The 22,928-nt window shown below is 36.1% G+C and overlaps 1 protein-coding gene across 1 annotated transcript; it reads left to right on the top strand.

The window, feature by feature from the left end:
- The first annotated feature begins 1,492 nt into the window (after positions 1–1,492).
- On the top strand, positions 1,493–1,837 carry LOC141664823 (uncharacterized). The gene has a single exon (XM_074470777.1). It carries the CDS (start codon positions 1,493–1,495, stop codon positions 1,835–1,837), a length of 345 nt encoding a protein of 114 aa, XP_074326878.1.
- Positions 1,838–22,928: the final 21,091 nt, after the last annotated feature.

The raw sequence follows: 22,928 nt of genomic DNA, 5'->3' as shown, positions 1-22,928 counted from the left end.
ATCCCGAAGACAACATTCATCACACCAAAGGATACGTATGCTTACATCAAAATTCCCATCATCCTGAAGAACGCAGGGGCAACCTTTCAGCGTCTGATCAATAAGGTCTTCAGGGAATAAATTGGACGCAACATGGAATGTTATGTGGATGACGTGATTGTTAAGTCACTTTTTTGTGACCATACCGAAGACCTCCGGGAATATTTTGAAACTTTGAGGAAAAATAACATGAAGATTAATCCGAGCAAGTGCATATTTGGAGTGGCTAGCATGAAGTTCCTGGGATACATGGTAAGTGAGAGAGGCATAAAGGCTAACCCAGAAATAATAAAAGCATTAATAGATATGGAGCCCCCTAAGTGCATCAGGGACATTCATAAGTTAATGGACGAATTGGCAGCACTTCGGCGCTTCATATCAAGATCAGCCGAAAAATCCTTCCCTTTCTTCACTGTGCTGAAAGGTTCAAAAAAATTTAAATGGGGACCCAAATATCAGACGATTTTTGAGCAAGTAAAGGAATACCTGACTAAGGCCCCTATGTTGATGAGACCAGACCCGAAGCCGAAGGAGACACTTCGACTCTACCTCGATGTCTAGTCTGAACCCTGGGGGCAGTACTGGTAAAGGAACGTGAAGGTAACCAGCATCCTGTTTTCTACGTATCTCACATGCTTAAAGATGTCGAGACCAGGTACCCCAATGCTGAAAAGTTCATAAATGGGTTGATCATGGCTACCTGAAAACTTTGGCATTATTTTCAAGGGAGAACAGTGTAATTCGTGACCGACCAGCCACTCAAAAACATTTTGGCAAGACCGGAAACTTCAGGATGGGTGGTCTCCTGGTCGATAGAGTTGGGCGAGTACGACTTGGAGTACATCCCGAAAACGTCCATTAAAGCACAAGCCCTAGCCAATTTCATGGTAGAATACACCTTTACAAGGCAAAAGGACTTGACTCCCAAAGAACAATTGATTTTCAGCCAGGGAAATGGAAACTCTTCGTTGACGGGTCAGTGGTAGGATCGAAGTGTGGAGCAGGCCTTATTATGTCTTCCCCCGATGTATTTGAAATATGCCAGGCTATTCGGTTCACCTTCCCTCTCACCAATAATGAGGCCGAATACGAAGCATTTCTAGGTGGAATGAACCTGGCGAAAAATCTGGAAGCAAAGCATCTGAGGGTATTTAGTGATTCCATCCTGGTAACAAAACACTTTTTAGAAGAATATGAACAGAGAGATCCTGGAACCCGAGCCTATGTTGCCAAAGTACGAGAGTTATCTTTGTCTTTTCAGTCATTTGAGCCAAGTCAAATTGTTAGGGAAAATAACAGCAAGGCCGATGCACTGTCTCGTCTGGCATCGCCCGAGACTTAGAGCCTCACAGGTTCGATTTACCTCTCCGAAGTGAAGATTTCTTCGATTGACAAAAAGTAGTGTATAGAAATTCATCAAGTAATAACTTGGATGACCCCAATCCTGGCCTTTATGGAGAAGCAGATGTTGCCCCTGAGCAAAAAAGAGGCACATAAAGTTAGGTACAGAGCGGCCAGCTACACGACCATAAATGGGAAACTGTATAGAAGGTCGGATTCATCCCCTCTTCCCCAATACCTGGATACGAAAGAGCAGAGGTTAACTCTAGAGACGGTCCATGAAGGCATCTGTGATGAGCACCTTGTCGGAAGGGCTTTGGCCTTTAAGATCCTCCGACAAGACTTCTACTCGCCAACCCTAAGAGCCGATGCGCACCAGCACGCAAAGAATTACAAGCAATGTCAGCTATTCAGTCCTACTTCAAAGCAGCCCCAGAGAAAATGGATTCAGTCTTAAGTCCCATCCCCTTCATCATGTGGGAAGTGGACATCGTAGGAATTATGCCAACCAACACTAAGCAGGCGAATAATTGTATTGTGGCCATCGACTATATGACCAAGTGGGTTGAGGCCCGCCCCATAGCCACCATAACCGAAGAAGTAGCAAAGAAGTTCATGCTAGAATAGGTCATCCTGAGGTTTGGAATCCCCAAAGTATGTGTCTCGGACAGTGGAACTCAGTTCATTAGAAATAAGTTCAGAACTTTCTTGCACCACTTCGGGATTCAACAAAAGTTTAGCTCTATGTGTAACCCTAAAGGCAATGGGGCAATTGAGGCTGCAAACAAAATCATCTTTGATGGCATCAAGAAAAGGTTAGACGAAGCTAAAGGTCTATGGGCTGAAGAGTTACCCTGGGTTTTATGGGCTTATCGGACGATACCAAGATCATCCACGGGCGAGACGCCCTTCAGATTAACTTATGAAACATATGCCCTTCTCCCGGTCGAAGTAGGCCTAGAGTCCTATCAGACAGAAGTATTTAATATTTAAAGCAACGAGATCGGCCTATGAGCCAATACATATCTCATAGAAGAAGAGAGGGAGGCGACTCACCAAAGGAATTTGAAGTACCAACTACAGGCTGCCCAGTACTATGACTCAGGCGTGAAAAAAGCGTAGCTTCTTTATCGGCAACCTAGTACTGAGGGAATTAGCTACATCCATGCCTAATAAACAAGGAAAGCTTCAGCCTAATTGGGAGGGTTCCTATTCGTTCTCTGAGGTAATCAGGTCAAAAACATACAAGCTTAAAACCAAGGCAGGAGAGCCTATAAAAAATACTTGGCATGCCTCTAGACTCCGGGAATTTTTCAGTAAGCTTACATGAATCCCTTCTTGTCCGTTTCTGATTATTTAATTATGTCATTTACTTCAGTACTTTTGAATTCCCTAAGCGAGAAGCATGTATAGTTTCGTATAAACTCCACTTTTTCAATGAAAGTTACATGTTTCCTATTCCAGTTTTACTTAGCATTGAATGATAATGTCTAGTTTTAAGAATTTCCGAACAATAATATGTTTTAAGACAGAGTTGTGGACCTTCATATAGGGGGCAAAAAGTTAGCCAATTAATTAAATATCTGAAGTCATCACACGTCTTTCCTTAAAACTAGACACCAATTCAAAATTTTACTAAGGCCCAACTTGAGGCCGAAGCAGTATACTTTTCAAAAATTTACTAAGGCCCAACTTGAGGCCGAAGAAGTAAACTTTTCAAAAATTTATTAAGGCCCAACTTGAGGCCGAAACAGTAAACTTTTCAAAAATTTACTAAGGCCCAACTTGAGGCCGAAACAGTAAACTTTTCAAAAATTTACTAAGCCCCAACTTGAGGCTGAAGAAGTAAACTTTTAAAAAATTTACTAAGGACCAAATTGAGACCGAAACAGTAAACTTTTAAAAAATTTACCAAGGCCCAGCTTGAGGCCGAAGCAGTAAACTTTTCTAAAATTTACTAAGGCCCAACTTGAGGCTGAAGTACTTTTCAAAAATTTACTAAGGTCCAACTTGAGGTCGAAGAAGTAAATAAAACTTAAAAAAAAATGTACTTGGCGAACATTACATAATAAGCCCGAAGGCATTCAGTTTACACAGATTTAAAAATAAAAATATAGAACAAAGAAGCTAGTCGGAGAGGTCTTCTTCGGGACCAGAGGAGACGACAAGGGGTTTATCTTCAAAAGGCTTGCCGACGGGGTCGTCCATGTCTGGGTCAAGTAGGAGCTTGTAATCCCAACCCCTATTGTGAGCCCGAATCGTTGCCTTGTCAAAGCCCAGCTTATTGCAACCTTCTGCTTCAACCTAGAGAGCTCTTCCTCCAGATTTTTTTTATCGGTCGATAAAGCCGAAGCTTGCCCCTCTGACACCTCTAAGGCCTTCTGTACACGCCCTAGCTCCTCTTCAGCCTGGGTCGCCTTGACCTCCACCTGAACCACCGCTTTTATTCGAGCTTGCATATCCTGGACTTTATCAGCCACAGCAGCCGCCCAGGGGATAAACTGGGAAATAGATGAAAAAAAAATTATGTAAGAATAATATGATGGAAAAAATTGAAATAAAAAATAAGGAAAAATGTAGCATCGAAAGGATAGTCATAAGCTCGGTGCAGGCATCGAAAGGGTCGACGGTAAAGTAAACAACTTGGTCCTTGGGAAGCATCAGTTCCCTGCAAAGGTCCAGACCGACCTCCCTTACGGCTGCTAGACCCCGGAAGACTATAGAGTCCGACAAAATACACCCCATTTTGGAGCATATGTCTCGATAAAATCACCACCTAGCGCCCAAAGCCTCTTGCGGGGATCGACCTCCAAATCCGACGGCTCGGACCTGTTTTCATTGGTAAGCTCTAAGGAAGGAGTAGGTGAGTGAGCAGGAGAAGAAATGGATGCCCGAACATTAGCGGTCTTCGAATGAAAACTTCCTGCAGTAACCCTCTCCAAGGCAAGCTTTTTTTCGGCCTTACGCCGCTTCTTTTCCAACACAGCTTGACGGGAAGACATTGCAAAAATAAAAACAAAACAAACATGGAAAATGTCAGATACTGGGGTCAGGAGAAATAATGGATTTATAAAAGTAAAAAGCAGAGGAAGAAAATAAATAAAGCATGTGAAGAGGAAAGAAAAGTGTTACCACTAACTCATAGGGCGAACAACCAATCCATGTCCCAACTATTAGTTAACGACACCTTGGGAACGTCCAAAGACACCAACTTCCCATAATCTATAGCCTCATCCCGCTCGAGGGTGGGCATCTTCAGCCGAGTTGGTTCGATCTCACACCAAACTCCGAACTCGACTAAGTAGATTCTGGAAATAAAATACCAGTGCGTGTGGCTTTTCTTGTTGCTGGAATTGGTGAAACACCAGTCCCCTCGGCCAACTCTTCGGTCGATAGTATAGAAACCCGGGCTTTTCCCGTTCCTCCGAAAATCGTAACGGAACTAGAACAACCGTGTTGAAGGTTTAATATTCGCCTCCAAGCATCGGTATTGGAAGCTCTTGATGTGGATAAATTCATTTGGATCCATCTGAGAGAAGGCGATCTTCATCTGCCTGAACAGACCCTTCAACAGCTTTATGAGAGGGACACTGAAGCCGCATTTGAAGGCAGCTTCGTGAATTCCGATGGCATAATCCCCGCAGCTCGAGGGGGCTGGGGGGTATTGAAAATCTGGTATGAATCCTTGGGTTAATAGAGATGGTAAGCCCCCCTCGGAATTTGATACTCATCATAGAATATTTCGATGTCCGAAGTCCTCAGCTGCGTGGGGTTGTTAGCTGCTGGAAAAGCAGCGATATCGCTAAAATAGGCCAGACCACTTGGTACCGAAGGCCCTCCTGCATGAAGCCAGTCCATAAACCAGCATCCGAAAATGAGGAAAGATTAGCCATGTACTGGGATTACATAACTAAGGGAAAAAAGACTACAAAAGGGAGACCGAGTACAACAGGCCAAGATCGATCTGACGAAGGGATGAAGTCTCGTGGACTTGGGGGATCAGCTCCCGAAGTGTGTTCTAGGGCTTGGACATTCCGAAGAACGTTAAAGGAACAACACACCTGCATGTCATCTTTAAATCCCAACAAGTATCCACACAACAAGAATAAGAAAGAAGAAGGAGAAGGGGTATTTGAGGGGCGGTTCCCGAAGACTGTTCCAAGACTTGAATATGCCGAAGTCTGTTCAAGCCCATAAACAGTCTCGCTTACCATCTTTAAACCCCTTAGACTAAAAAAAAAAGAAACAAATAATTAAAAGGAGAGAGAGACGGGAATGCCTAAAATCCTGTATAGATTCAAACTACTACAACCCCCCCAAATCATTTTTCAAATAAAAGGAACAATACAGAAACACAGACTTGCATGCAAAAAAAAAGAGAGATTAGATAAAGAACTTACTGTTATGAAGAAGATTGAAAACATAATCTGGTTGTGGATGGAGCCTGGATCTAATGTTTCCTGTGATTTGATGCTTGAAGAAAAGTTTTTGCAGAGAGTGCTTGATAATTGGGGGGAAATGTAATAGAGAGAAAAATGTTGTAAGGAAAGAGGAGGAGTATATATACTATCCCAAGGATGCGACGTTTAAGTCGCTTAATTTGGAAAATGTTGGATTTAAAACCAACGGTTGAGATTATAGACGTTTGAGATTCAACGATGGGATGGTAGTTACGATCTTGAGGTGGGACAGTTGTCATCATTAAGGCAGTCGCGACTCCCCCAGCGACTCCACTATCCAAAGATCCTTAATAATCCCGAAGACTATGGTTCATCTGATAAATGGTTGTTGGGATGAAAAGATTGGGCTTCACCCAGGCATCCCCTTACCTAAGTCCAGGGACATGTTGGAAGCCCATCTCTTTAGACCCGTGAAATCAGTTTGGGCCAATTAAGATTAGAATCGTTTATGGGCCGAAGTGTGCCTGTTTTGATTAAACCAACGATGAACCGGCCCAATCTAGGCGAAGACGTGGTCTGTCAGTCACAACGTCCACGTTCCTCCATCGGTGGAACTGGCCGATAACACCGGGGAATAACGTTAACATCCAGGTTATATACACGATGAAGATAATTCATCAATACACACTGAGATCACATTACTATCTTGTATTCCGAATTACCAATACCAAAACCAGCTAACTTATTCTCACACCGGAGATGAATCGGGGGTTCATCATTCGCATTCTTTTCTTTGCAGGCCGAAGTCTACCCATCCCTGATGCAGACCAGGTCGGCAGAAAAGAGGTTATAACAATTAGTACATTTACAACTTTAACCATAACATAAAATCAAAATTATCAAAAAATTAAGAATTGAATTCATAAATAACATATAAACAAACAAGTATGTACGAAGAGATGAAAGTAACGTATTACCATTGTTGCAGTTGTTGTCGATCTAAACTTTTATAAACCCTTTATTTTTATATTTCGATACATTAATTCATAAACATAATTTAATAATTATTTTTGACTTGTTGTGCAATTTTTTTTTGACTTGAAGAGAAAGTTTTTAAAAAACTATTATAATGGAATTTTGATTTTCCCTCTATTGGTAAACCTTTTAAAGTATTTATAACTTGATAAAGTTTGGAAAAATATTAATATAAAGTTTTTTTATTATCCCGTGACTTGTTGTGTAAGATTAATTATTTTTTGACTTAGAAAGAAAGTTTAGAAAAAAAATAAAATAGACTTTTTACTTTATCTCTTTTAGTAAGTCTTTTTGAAGTTTTTTATTGACTTGAAAAGAAATTTTAAAAGAATATAAAGTAATTGTAACTTTTATTAATAAGATTAATTCTTTTTATACTTGTAAAGAAATTTTAGAAAAAATATATAATATACTTATACTTTTTCATTTTTCCGTGTCTTATTGTGCAAGATTAATTATTTTTTGACTTGAAGAGGAAATTTAGAAAAATATTAAAAAAAAACTTTTTACTTTCCCTTTATTAATAAATTTTTTGAAGTTTTTTTAAGTTGAAGAGAAAGTTTATAAAAATATAAGATAATTGTAGTTTTATTAATAAGATCAATTCTTTTTTAACTTGAAGAGAAAGTTTAGAAAGTATTTCATTATACTTTTTATTTTTTCTTTATTAGTAAATTCTTTGGATCTTTTTTTACTTGAAAAGAAAGTTTAGAAGAATATAAGTTAATTACAATTTTTATTAATTTTTAATTCAAAACATTGAAAAAATTCAAAAAATAAAATTAAACAATCTAAGACGTGTCACATAAATGAGTTATCGTCTTCTCTATTATATAAATATTATGATTAGTGTAAATGCAAGAGTCCGTATTTAATTAACAAATAATAATCGGACACGTAATATTTTATAACCACAGCAACAACCAATTTTGTACCATGTTATTTTCCTAAAAATATATCAGCATTGAACCTTCTCTTTATTGTTGGGAAAAGTATAATTACTATGGAATATGCGTATGATCCCGAAGCCCGACATCCGATCTGATCTGATCCGGAAAAAAAGTCCGAAAAGCTCGATCCGGAAAAAAGTCCGGCCCGGTTCGGGCCGCCCCGCGGACCTTAAATGAGCCTCCTTTTTTCTCAAAAATCCGGCCCCGACCCGAAACCCGAAAAGCCCGAATTTAAAAAACCTGAATAAAAGCCCGGATTGAAAACATCACGGATAAAAGCCCGGTTCGGCCCGGATAAAAAACCTGGTTTTTTTAAAAACCCCAATTAAAAAACCGAATTTTTTATATAAAATTTAAAAATATACAATACTTTTTATGATTTTTAAAATAATATATTATAATATTAGAAGCAACTAAGGTATATATAATTATTTATATATTATATTAAAAATAATTATTTATTTCGGTGTCTAAACTACTCTATCTGATATATCAAAATATTATTTTCTCCGGTATTTAAACTACTCATAATTCGAGTTATAAAATATAAAAATATTTTTTAATATATATATATATATAAAGCCCGGTTCGGCCAGATCCGGCCCGGCTCGCGGCCTAAAACAGGCCTTATATTTCTTAGGAAGTCCGGTCCTGTCCGGCCCGATTTTTAAAAAAGCCCGACCCGATCCGTTTTAAAAAAACCGGGTTTTTTAAAGCCCGGATAAAACCCGGACCGATAAACTTTTTATGCATCTTTATGTGTATCCATTTGAGAAAGATGCATGTATGATCCATTAAACAAAGTGGGGAGATAGAGGGGATAATCCCCATTGCACACAGGCCATTTTTTCTCAAGTTCCTTAGTACAAGTCTAATATTGTTCTGGTAAACGCCCTCCAAATATTATAAAATATAGTGTTCTAATAATTTAAGATAATATTTTTTTCATATAACTCCAACAACATGACTTATAGTTGTGCCTTATTATTAAAATAATAATATATTAAAATTATAATATGACTTATATTTGTGCCTTATTATTAAAATAATAATATATTTAAATAATAATTGGAAAGAAATAAAAATGTGAGAAGAAAATAGACCTGGCAATTTTGTACACGACGCGATTTACGCGACACGACTTACAAGACAAAAAATAACACGGAAATTTAGTATTTGAATTTTCCTTTTTAGTACACCACACGAAAATACACGAATACGAAAGTACATGACTGAGATTTAGTGTCGATTTTGTGTTTTCTCTTCAAGTACACGACACGAGGTATACGACATAAATAAATATTATACTTAAATAGTAATATTTATAATGAATATATATTTATAATAGATATATGCATTATTTTTAAAACAATTACTTAATTTTTTATAATATGTATATATATGTGATCTAAATATACATTTTTAATATATTTCGTAAAAAATTACCTAAAAACTTATATTTTTATTTATGTCTTTATTTATTTTAATTAATATTAATATTCAATTTTACACAAAAAACACGACACAAAACGATACGACACGAAACGAAAGTACACGAATCCTAAACATGTCGGTTTTGTGTTTGATCTTCAAATACAAAAAACACGAAATTACATGATATGAAAGTATACAACACGAACGATTTGCCAAGGTCTAGAAGAAAGTGATGTTCAAAAAAGAGGGAAACAAATATTTTATAAATAAAAATAGTACATGGCATGCAAATTGGTGCCTTGTAAATAAGACACATAATGAATGTTCTACTGTTTTAAGTTACGACTAGGACATTATTGGAATATTTAAACCTCCTTTATATTTAAAATTTAGTTTAGTACAACAATTTAGAACACTCTTAATCTTAAACTTGCTCTAAGGCTGGGCGGAAGGTGACAAGTGACAACACCACATGTGACATTTAAACCTCATTGTTAGGTCACACACACTGTAGAAGGAGGTTGAATACAGTGTTTACTACAATCAAATCGAATATAAGAACTCAAGTAATAGAAAATAGATTTATTCAACACAATAAACTCTGTTACAATATGGAACTGTCCTCTCTCAGTGATGAATAAATTATCACGAGAGCTGTTAGGGTTACAATAAATAATAACTTCGATTATGATAACACTTATAGTGTAAACCCTATGCCTGTGTTTATATACTACACAGTTACAAGATAATGTTCTAATTGATATGGAATATAATTCTGCTTCCTAAAATATATCAACTAGTAATCTTTTCTTCCAAGTATTCTATTCTTCATAGAATTCTTTCTTCATGCATATTTCTTTCTGTCTTAGTCTCGATCTTCTTTCCTTTCAATCAGCCGCCTACCTTATCTGAAAGTCATCTTAAGTCCTGATATTATCTCCTGATAAATATCTTCTGATAACTTAAGTTCTGATATCTTAAGTTTTGTCTTCAGTATAAGTGCTGATTTCCAGTTAAGTACTGATTTGTCCTGTTAGTTAAGATCTGAAAACTAAACACAAATCATATTACACATGACATTATCAAATATATCTAACAATCTCCCCCAACTTGTAAATTAGCATAATATATAAGTTTAACATATATTTGATGATGTCAAAAACATTAAGTACAAATGCATGAGAATTTGACTAGATAACTACAACTTGCTGTCCTTTCAGCTTTACCATTTTAAGGTTTGATAACAGCTTTAGTATGTATACACTTCAAAATTTAAGAAGTTGTAGATCTTTGACTTGGCTTCAATTTCTGATCTCTTTGATGTCAGGAGTTGTTCTGAGATAATTCTTCAAAAGACATCTCTCAGCATATTCAAGTTCATTGACCATCCTCCTTTTAGCATTTATCAATTCAGCTGTATCTTCACCAGTTTGAAAAATAGCTGCTCTGAGATCATTTATCTTAGCTTTTCTTATCTCCTGATCTAGTCTGATCAGATATGCCTTGTCAGACTCTAAATTGAATTCCACAACCTTATAACCCAGAAAAGTAGTTATGATCTTAGCAGATTTAGGCTTCATTTCGACAATATCACCTTTGTGATCTCTGTACTTGGGACAGTATGTGATGTCAGACTTTACAGAATAAAGCTTCTTCTGTCTTTGAATTTGTGACTTTAAATAACCTGCAGCACTATATGTTAATCTGTCTTTCACTTGAAGTAGGAATTGAACATGTTCCAGTTCCTCAAAATACTTCAGTGGTATAACATTCTACCTAATATGGTATACCCTTCCATCTGTCATAAAATATAATCATTTTCCTTATCTTCTGATATCAAGCCAACTTGAGCTATGTCAAAGGTTGCTTGCTTCACTGTCATATCAGAACTTACTACATCTTGACTCTGAACAACATGAGCCATGTCAGAGGTTGTTTGAAAAATCTTCTTTGAAATCAGAGTAAGACTAGCATCTTCATCATCATCAGTTATTTCTTTATCTATGACTGGCATATAAACCTTTACAGGTTCATCATTTTTGTCTTTGCCCTTGGACCTTGGATCAATTTCCACTTGTGATTTGGCTTTGGTTGCCTCAGAATTTATTCTTTCCTTTATCACAATACCCTTAGGCTTTGGAAATTTCTTTTCAACAACAGAAGCTTTAGATTTTGTCTTGACACCTTCTGCTTTGAGTCTAGCTTCTTCTTCCTTTAGACTCTCAAAGTCCATTCCAGGATTTTCTTTAAGAAATAACTCCTTTGAAATTTCTTCATCAAGTTCCAGATGTTCACCAGAACTTATCCTTTTACCAGTATCAGAACTTATTCAAAAAGGTATCGTAAACCATTTGTACAGATTCAAGTCGATTCAATCTTTCAGGAGTTGCTCCAACACCTGGTTCACTTAAGGAAGTTGGATCATTGGTAGTGTTATGTACTCTTCTTTCATCAGAACTACCCAATCCAGATTTATCTCTTGCTTCCTTTCCTGTAAGAACTCTTGCTTCAAAACCACTTGTTGCAGTCTTCAAAGATTGAGTCTGTTTAGCTTTGGTGAATCCTGGTAGGATTATCTTTGAAGGTTTAACATGAGCAATATCAGAGGTTTCCTTTTCCTTATCTTCTGATATCAAGCCAACTTGAGCTATGTCAAAGGTTGCTTGCTTCACTGTCATATCAGAACTTACTACATCTTGACTCTGAACAACATGAGCCATGTCAGAGGTTGTTTGAAAAATCTTCTTTGAAATCAGAGTAAGACTAGCATCTTCATCATCATCAGTTATTTCTTTATCTATGACTGGCATATAAACCTTTACAGGTTCATCATTTTTGTCTTTGCCCTTGGACCTTGGATCAATTTCCACTTGTGATTTGGCTTTGGTTGCCTCAGAATTTGTTCTTTCCTTTATCACAATACCCTTAGGCTTTGGAAATTTCTTTTCAACAACAGAAGCTTTAGATTTTGTCTTGACACCTTCTGCTTTGAGTCTAGCTTCTTCTTCCTTTAGACTCTCAAAGTCCATTCCAGGATTTTCTTTAAGAAATAACTCCTTTGAAATTTCTTCATCAAGTTCCAGATGTTCACCAGAACTTATCCTTTTACCAGTATCAGAACTTATTCTTCTCCCAGTATCAGAACTTGTTCCTTGACTTGTAATTCTAGTTTTACTTGATGAACATCCTTTGCCTTGACCTTGACCTCTACCCTTGTTAGAGTTTCCCTGGTCATCATTTCCATCATCCTTTCCCTTCAGTGTCTGAATAGATTTGTATTTGGACTTAATCACTTTCTCCCCCTTTTTGGCATCAGCAGGTAAAATAAAAGAGACAAGCAATTCCACTGAGGATTGGATCTCATTGAGTTTAGTTTGCTGAGAAGCTTGATTCTTTAAAATTTCATCAATCTGAGTTTGTTGCTTCTCCTGAGTTTTCTCAATGTAGGCAATTCTGTCAAAGGCTGGCTTGAAAAATATGTTCTTTTCAAGTTTCACATTCATATCTTGCTGGATCAAGGTTTCTTGAATTTTATTCACCTTGACATGAGTTGTTGAGTGTTGACCTTGAAGGTGCCTAGTACTCAATGCAGTAACTCTCAGATGTGCCTTGAAATCATCATTTATCAGCATTTTATCAGCTTTTGCCAGATGCTCAGCAAGAATCTTTTCAAAAGGAACAAAACTAACTGAGTTCCATTCCTTAGTCCACTCCTTTCCTCTAGGAGTGTCACTCCAAGGTACTGGTGCTTCCTTAACAAACTTCCTGATTAGATCAGCTTTATTAACTGTTTGTTGAGGTGCATGTCCTGATGGACCAGCTGCATCAGCATTTAGATTGGTAGCAGCTTCACCAGTAGTTTCCTCATTGGCAGCATCAGAACTTGCAGATCCTGCAGTATCAGCATCCTCTGATAAAATAGCAGTATGTGAGGCTATAGAGGATTCAACGTCATCCTCTAAATTCTGATCTGCAGCCAGGTTCTGATCAACATCCAAAATTGATGTTGTTGGTGGAGTGAGTTGAATTGGTGGAGCTTCCAAGTATAAAACTTCAGGCACAATCAAGTTATGAATATCAATTTCAGCATTTGTACCTGGTTCTTTAGTATGTACTGGATCAACTATAGGTGATATAGGAGGTGTAGGTATTCTGTCTTGAGCAGTTTCTGGTTGTACAGAAGGAAGTGATTCAATAACAATTGGTTCTGTTGAGATCAGAGATTCCTGATCCCCTTCCTTAGCTGCTTCCACTACATCCTCTGAATCTGACTCAACTATGTCCCTGTGAGCTCTCTGTTTCTTTATTTTCTTCAAAGGTGGAGATACTGTAGGAGCTTTATCATCGGAATTCAACTTTCTAAGCCTTTTGAGGGGCCAAGAACTCCCAGTTACAGTATCTTTCTGAGAAGAAACCTTCTTAGCTTCTACAACAACAGGTTCTAATATGGAAACCTGTTCCTCAGTTGTTTTCTCAAATCAACAGAATTTAATCAAAACATTCATCATAAAATAAAATTAAAAATCGATGAAGTAAAGATTAATAAATTGTAATTAAACATGCACAGTCACATAATTTGAGAAACAAAGAACAAATCTTGCAATTTAAAGAAAATTTCATTGATATATCAGATGATTACATTTCATGAAATTTATCAATTACATGCAAAAATTACAAGATAGTCCTTTTCTACGATTCTTAACATCAACAGCCTTAGTCCTAGTCTAAGAAGACCTAACGACTACTTCTTCTGCTGCTAACGAAGAGCCCTGCAAGACGAATGATTCGTTCTAGCTGACGGAGAGCTTCTCTCCTTTCCTCTTCTAACCTATCAAGATAAAGATGATACTCCATTGATAAGAACAAGAGTTCTGTGTGAACCTCTTGTGGAACTGAGTTCCAAAGTTCGTCAGGAATGGCGGTGACATGCCACTCCTGTTGCCATTCATCACAACTCAACTCGATGTTAAAGGTTTCATAGTTCAGGAACAAGTTGAAACGAACCATTTTTGTTGATGAGAATAAAAAGAGAGTGAGTTTGTGAGAAAATGAAAGATGTTTTGGCTGGAATGAATAGTCGGTTTAAATAGCCAATAGAATACCTAGGGACGCGAGGACTGGTTAAAAATTACAAGGAAAAATAATAACCCCTCGACTCCCTAGACTGATGTGTAATAATAACAGTCAGTAAAAGATCTAAAGCCAGAGTTAATGGGCACGGGATATAATAACAATTATTGTGCGCATGCAGGTTTTCAAGATATACACGCTAACCACTAACCCATAATGATTATGACTGTTTTATCTCACATTAACCAATATTTTGTAAAAATATTATCGTTCAAGTAATGACCAAAAATAAACCAAGTAAATAAATACTGCCACGTCAGCATCAGAACTTGATTATTATCAGAATTTAAAAATCATCAGAATATGGCTCCTTAACTCGAAAAGTGAATGTTTATTCCTGTAATTCTTCACACAAATACTGATATGGTTTTATCAAAACTTAATCATCAGAACTTTTATCAGAACTTGTCCTCAGAATTTATGCAATCTGACACATAAACTGTTCATCTAAAACAACATTTATCACCACAGTAATTTTCATCATTCATTTGGAGTGTAAGTGTGTGCATTAAGCTAAATATCAGACAAAGAGTAAAGTCTGATTCACTTCAGTACATCTTAGAAATAAGGCATAACTAAGAACTTTGCTCAAAATCTGTCATTATTCTGAAGCCTACTTTAGAATGAGTTCATGCATGAGTCCACCTCAACTGTTTTGTGCTCATTTTATGCATCTTTTGAAATTCCATTTTACAGTGGCTTCTCAGTGTAAGTGAGTCACGACTGCTTATCAGAATTTATGCTGCTATCAGAGTATTTCTCTAGTAATCATAGAGTGTGAAAAGTCACCAAGAAATTTTTTTTGCTTTTCTAATGCATATTACTTAATACCAGCAATGCACTTGGGTCTTCCCTTCTACATTTTTACTCTAGATCTCAAAGGAGTACCTGATATTTATTTCTTTTCTTTTCTTTTTTTTTTATAAGTGAGGTTTATCAGCACTTAGTACATCCATCAGATTTACTAACATCAGAACTTAACAGATTAGAAGCACTATTCTAGTTTTTGACTTAGTAATAATATACACAAAGTAAACTTCAACTAAGCTCAATATCAGAATTTACTTGTGTTTAAAAAATTTCCATAAAAACAATTACTTCATACATGGGATCTTTAGTATATTAAAGACTACTAGGTCAGCATCTAGCACAGTTATCCTCATTGGATTGAATAGTCACAGAAACATTCATATCACTATCAGAGTTTAGAAATACACATCAGACAATAATCAGCATTTAAGCAAATTTCAATTTAAGCACAGAATACACAAAGATAGTAATATCTGTAAATACTGATCATAAAGTCTGATGAATCAGAACATAAACTAAGCAGATTTAGAGAAAGAACCTGAAACCATTCCAAGTTCATTTACCAGTCTTGTAAAAGCAACTTCACATAGTGGTTTTGTGAAGATATCTGCTAGTTGTTGATCTGTTGGAACAAAATGCAATTTCACTGTACCTTCATCAACATGTTATCTTATGAAGTGGTACCCAATGCTGATGTGCTTTGTCATTGAGTGTTGAACTGGATTACCTGTCATAGCAATAGCACTTTGATTATCACAGTAAATAGAGATTTTAGAAAATTCTAACCCATAATCCAGTAATTGATTCTTCATCCAAAGAATCTGTGCACAACAGCTTCCTGCAGCAATGTATTTTGCTTCTGCAGTTGATGTGGAAATTGACTTCTGTTTCTTGCTAAACCAAGAAACCAATCTGCCTCCAAGAAATTGATAGCTTCTACTTGTGCTTTTCCTGTCAATTTTGCATCCTGCAAAATCTGCATCTGAGTAACCTATTAGCTTAAAGTCTGATTCTCTAGGATACCACAATCCCAGATCAGCTGTACCTTTAAGGTACTTGAAATTTTTTTTCACATCTGTTAAGTGAGGTTCTCTTGGATCTGCTTGAAATCTTGCACAAAGACAGGTAGCATACATGATATCAGGTCTACTTGCAGTTAGATAGAGTAGATAGCCAATCATACCTCTATAATCAGTAATATCCACTGATTTACCAGTATCCTTATCCAACTTTGTTGCAGTGGCCATAAGAGTGGATGCACTTGAACAATCTTGCATTCCAAACTTTTTCAACAAATTTCTGGTGTACTTAGATTGACAAATAAAAGTTCCTTCTTCATTCTGCTTGACTTGAAGGCCCGGAAAATTGTTAAGTTCTCCCATCAAACTCATTTGATATCTTGACTGCATCAGCTTGGCAAACTTCTTACAAAGTTTGTCAATTATAGAACCAAAAATGATATCATTAACATATATTTGCACCAAAAGTAAGTCCTTTCCATGGTTGAGGTAGAACAGTGTTTTGTCAATAGTCCCTCTGTTAAATCCACTTTCCAGAAGAAACTGAGCTAAAGTCTCATACCATGCTCTTGGAGCTTGCTTAAGGCCATAAAGTGCTTTATCAAGCCTGTAGACATGATTTGGAAATTTGGGATCTACAAAGCCTGGAGGTTGTTCAACATATACCTCTTCTTCCACTTCTCCATTGAGAAAACACTTTTCACATCCATTTGAAAGACTTTAAACTTCTTGTGAGCAACATAAGCCAAAAATATCCTTATGGCTTCCAATCTAGCAATTGGTGCAAATGTTTCATCATAATCAATTCCCTCCTATTGAGAGTCTCCTTTTGCAACCAGCCTTGCTTTATTCCTTGTAATTATGCCATCACTGTCAGTTTTGTTTCTGAACACCCACTTTGTACCAACAACAGACCTATTCTTTGGTCTTGGCACTAGGGTTCAGACTTTTTTTTCTTTCAAATTCATTTAACTCTGCCTGCATAGCTTGCACCCAATCAGCATCTTGAAGAGCTTCTTCCACTTTTTTTGGTTCAGTCTGAGATAGAAAAGAATGATAGAGACATTCATTTGATGTAGCTGTTCTAGTTCTGACACCTGCATCGGGATTTCCAATAATTAAGTCAGGTGTATGTGCTTTAGTCCACTTCCTTGCAGATGGAAGGTTATCTCTAGAACTGGATGCTCCCCCATAATCCATGCTGTGTCCATCAACATTTTCTGATGCTCCCCTGAAATTATGCTCTCTGAGTTGGATCCTTCAGAATTTGAGTTTCCAGAAATATCAGAACATGAGTTTCCAGAATTATCAGAACTTGGCCCATCAGAACTTGAAGAGCCTGTTGTAGGTTCTGATGCTTCTTGAGATGTGATTGAATCTTCAATATGCTCCCCCTGCACAGGTGCATTTTCCTTAGGCGTAGTCACCATAGTTTCAATAACATCAGAGTTTAATCCATCAGAGTTTGCAGTATCAGGATTTAGACTGTCAGGATTTACAGAATCAAAATTTAAAATTTCATTTTCGAATCTCAGCTGATCGTGATCATTGAAATCTTCAAGTCCAGTAATCTTCTTATCATCAAAAGAGGCATTGATAGATTCCATGACAACCCTTATTCTTAAATTGTAGACTCTGAAGGCTTTTGTGGAAAGTGGATATCCAACAAAAATTCCTTCATCAGCTTTTAGATCAAATTTGGATAGTTGTTCGGGATGAGTCTTAAGAACAAAACACTTGCATCCAAATACATGAAAATACTTCAGATTTGGCTTCTTTTTCTTCACCATCTCATATGGTGTTTTTCCATGCTTGTTAATGAGTGTAGCATTCTGAGTAAAACAAGCAGTCTGCACAGCTTCAGCCCAAAAGTAGGTTGGCAACTTTGCTTCATCAAGCATAGTTCGTGCAACTTCAATAAGAGTTCTATTCTTTCTTTCAACAACTCCATTTTTCTGTGGAGTTCCAGGAGAAGAGAATTCATGCTTTATTCCATGGTTTTTGCAGAACTCTTCCATAATAAAATTCTTGAACTCAGTACCATTATCACTCCTTATGATCTTCACAAAATCTTTGACCAATTTATCCAGTTGCTTGACATGATCAATCAAGATAGATGTAGTTTCACTTTTTGTGTGCAAAAAATACACCCATGTGTATCTGGTGAACTCATCCACTATGACCATAGCATATTTCTTCTTTGCAATAGACATGACATTCACTAGACCAAATAGATCAACATGCAGTAGGTGATAAGGCTCAAGAATTGATGATTCAGTCTTGCTCTTGAATGAAGATTTCCTTTGTTTTACATTCTGACATGAATCACAAATGCCATCAGGAGCAAATACTGAGTTTGCCAGTCCTCTCACAAGATCTTTCTTGACTAGTTCATTTATATTATTAAAAATTAAATGAGAGAGTTTCTTATGCCAATTCCAGCTTTCTTCAATTGATGCTCTACTTATCAGACAGATTGCAGAACCATCAGTACTTGTCGAAAGCTTGGCTTCATAAATGTTACCATGCCTGTATCCTTTCAGAACAACTTTTCCTGTAGATTTGCTTACACTTCAAAGTGTTTTTCAAAGAAATCCACATGATAATCTCTGTCACAGATTTGACTAACACTCAGCAGATTGTGTTTAAGTCCTGAGACCAGAGCTACTTTTTCAATGATGACATTCCCAAGATTGATATTTCCATATCCCAGAGTTTTTCTCATGTTGCCATCTCTATAAGAAACACCTGGGCCATCTTTCTCCACAAAGTCTGATAGCAAGGCTTTATTTCTAGTCACATGTCCTGAACATCCACTATCCAGAACTAGGATGTTTTTCTTGTTGCCCTGCAATCACAAAGACCACTAATTATTAGTTTTAAGGACTTAGACTTGCTTGGATCCTTTGGCCTTATTAAGTTTGTTAACATTTGCAGCGGATTTAGCATCAGAGTTTATGTTAACAGTTTTCTTATCAAAATTTGCAATATCAGACTTTGCATCAGAACTTACACTAGAAGGAATAATGCTAACTTTCTTTATAGAAGGTTTTATTTGATAATAATCATAGTACAAACTATGATATTCCTTACAAGTATAAATGGAATGCCATAAACTACCACAATGAAAACAAGGATTTTGTGGCTTATATCTAACAGACTGACTCTTAACTTCTGATTTTGAAGGTAAGGATTTATGTTCTTATTCTTCCTGCAAAAAGAAGCCAGATGGTTAAAATTTCCACAGTTATGACATATTTTTCTAGGAGCATTAGGAACAGGCTTATAATTGTTACTTTTGTTCACACCTTCCTTTCCATTCCTATTTTTCCTAGGTGGCTTTACCTTATTTACATTTTTAACATCTTTCAGCTTATGCTTAAGCTGCTTCTTTGTCATTAAGCCTATGTTAACTTCAGTAGGCTTATCCTGTTTAGGTTTGTCAGAAGTTAATTTCTCCTTAACTTCTGATTTCTCAATATCAGACTTTGCAGTTACAAACTTAACAGGATTTACCTTTGATTTTTATTTAACAACTATAGGCTCAGTTTCTACAGTTCCCTTACTGTTCTTATCATCTCCATTACCTAAGCCCTCTTTCCAGTTTCCACTACTAAGAATATCCTGAGTTGCTTTACCAGAGTTAGTCCAAGTCTTAATAATCTCTCTTTCCTTTTCTAACTCAGTTTTTAGAGATTCATTCATTTTTAGCACTTCATCCCTAACATAAAAGGTATCATCTCTATCTTTCTGAGTTTGATGGAACATGACTAACTCTTTTTCTAAATAATCATTCCTCTTTTTATAAGCAAGATTTTCAGAAGTTAATCTTTCACATGTTAAAGTTTGATCTTTATAACTAATGAACATGGTTTTAAGATATCTTCTCAACTCAGTAATATCATCAGTATGAAAGGCATAAGTAGTTTGAGGTACCTTTAAGTCAGCAATATCAGAACTGCTATCAGCATTTGCCATCAAGGCATAGTTTTCCTCATCCTCAGAATCTGAAGCATCGGACCAGCTTTTCTTCTTTGTGACAAGAGCCTTGCCTTTGTCACTCTTCCCTTTTCTGCAATCAGGAGATATGTGGCCTTTCTCACCACCGTTGTAGTATTTAACATTTGAGTAATATCCCCTGTCAGACTTTCCTCCTTTGCCTTCAGATTTTCTGAAACCTTTCTTATCAGAACTTGCACCTTTCCTGGAAAACTTATTTCCTTTCCTGAATTTCCTGTATGCAATCTTTGTGATTCCTTTCACCATAAGAGCACACAGTTTCATCATCTCTTCATCAGGGTCCATCTCAGGTATACTTTCAGTTTCTGAGTCATCATCACTATCAGAACTTGATGACTTAGTATCAGACTTTGTGATGAGAGCCTTTCCCTTGCCTTTCTTTGAGGCAGCAACTTTGGGACTTTCCTCCTAAGCCACAAAGGCAACTGTCCTTGACTTTCTTCCATTCCTCTTGCTTCTTTGTTCCGTCTCAAGTTCATGAGTCTTGAGCATCCCATAAATTTCATCAAGAGTTGTTTCATCAAGATTATAGTTGTCTCTTATTATTGTGGCCTTCAAATCTCATCTTTCAGGAAGAGCTAACAGGAATTTAAGATTTGAATCTTCAATATCATACTCTTTGTCAACTAGTGAGAAATCATTCAAGAGTTTGACAAATCTGTCATATAAATCAGTTAATGACTCATCAGGCTTTGAGTCAAAGTGCTCATACTCTTGAGTGAGTATAGTCTTCCGGTTCTTCTTGATTGAATCAGTTCCCTGACACCTTGTTTCCAAAGCATCCCATATCTCTTTTGCAGTCTTGCATTGAATTACCCTATTTGACATGACATTATCAATGGCACTATGCAGCAAGTGTCTTACCTTTGCATCATTTGCAATCGATGAGATATCTTTAGCAGTGTAATCACTTTTCTCCTTTGGTACAGACTTTACTGGCTGACCTGCAACTTCTACAGAGAGTTTGGTTGGCATATGTGGTCCTTCATTAATCCTGTCGAGATATTTTGGATCTGTAGCTTCCAGAAACATAGTCATCTTCACTTTCCATATGGAATACTCAGAAGGTTTCAACATGGGAACTCTTATAGTCTCATATCGACTATGGGTTATGGTTTTTGGAGGTTCTTCAGTTTTGGTGGGCTTGGTTGGAGTTTCTTCTTCAGACATGATTATTTTTAGATCTTAAACTGTATGTGTGTTAACAGATCTGCTCTGATACCACTTGTTAGGTCACACACACTGTGGAAGGGGGTTGAATACAGTGTTTACTACAATCAAATCGAATATAAGAACTCAAGTAACAGAAAACAGATTTTATTCAACACAATAAACTCTGTTACAATATGGAACTGTCCTCTCTCAGTGATGAACAAATTATCACGAGAGCTGCTAGGGTTACAATGAATAATAATTTCGATTATGATAACACTTATAGTGTAAACCCTATGTCTGTGTTTATATACTACACAGTTACAAGATAATGTTCTAATTGATATGGAATATAATTCTGCTTCCTAAAATATATCTACTAGTTATCTTTTCTTCCAAGTAATCTATTCTTCATAGAATTCTTTCTTCATGCATATTTCTTTCTGTCTTAGTCTCAATCTTCTTTCCTTTCAATCAGCCGTCTGCCTTATCTGAAAGTCATCTTAAGTCCTGATATTATCTCCTGATAAATATCTTCTGATAACTTAAGTTCTGATAACTTAAATTCTGATATCTTAAGTTCTGTCTTCAGTATAAGTGCTGATTTCCAGTTAAGTACTGATTTGTCCTGTTAGTTAAGATCTGAAAACTAAACACAAATCATATTACACATGACATTATCAAATATATCTAACACTCCTTTATATTATTAAACTCTTATTATTATTTTTTGGCTAATTTATTAAACTCTAATTTATTAACATGTAAAAACACTAATTTTTATATTACGGTTACTAGTGAATTATATAACTAGCATAATAACCCGTGCGAGGCACGGGTCATTTTCTAGAGTTTTTTTATGAATCATGCAATTATAATGTTTTTAGATTAATTCAAACAATATCCTTATATAGGCTCTTGAATCAAATTTTGAAAAAATTGAGATAAAATTTCTCTCCAACAAGCTTCATGTCCCCCTCTATAACATTAGGAGTTTCGAATGCTTACTCACTTTTAGGAGTGAATATCCCCTCAACTATTATTATATTATATTTTTCGTACATGTTATTTTATATTTAATGAAATAATATAAACAGGATAGTAAGTGTACGTTTAAAACGAAACTATTAAACTTAATCTGTAGAATGTCGTTAGTATGTTTACAAATCAAAAGCTAAAAATTAACATACGAATACATAGTTGACCAAAATCTTGAATTTTATTTAAATAAACTATATGTATTGTTCTATAGTATTACTGAGTTCACTACTAACTTACAATTAACTTATTAAATTTAAAAAGATAAAAAATGCATAACTGAAGTTAGAATGACTTGCAATCATAATATACAATAATGTAAAATTTACATTAATGTTAATATTAAAGTTGATTTTAATGAAAAATATTAGTTTTTGAAATTCAATATATGTATGTATGGAAAAATGTTATTTTTTTATTTATACTGTTGTTAAGAAAGTAAGATTAAGTTATATGTATATGTGTGTGTTAGCATGTAAATTATTGTATATCTCTTAGTAAATTATGATGGTTTTAATTATTTATATGCTAAATATCTTATTTGTGTACATGTATAATCA

The sequence above is a fragment of the Apium graveolens genome, chromosome 6 (genome assembly GCF_009905375.1).
Source record: "Apium graveolens cultivar Ventura chromosome 6, ASM990537v1, whole genome shotgun sequence".
Taxonomy (NCBI): domain Eukaryota; kingdom Viridiplantae; phylum Streptophyta; class Magnoliopsida; order Apiales; family Apiaceae; genus Apium; species Apium graveolens.
This window is presented reverse-complemented; position numbering and strand designations above follow the sequence as displayed.

What these genes read in the sequence shown, in the direction of transcription:
- LOC141664823 (XM_074470777.1), top strand. Translation starts at nt 1,493, where the DNA reads ATGGAGAAGCAGATGTTGCCCCTGAGCAAAAAAGAGGCACATAAAGTT.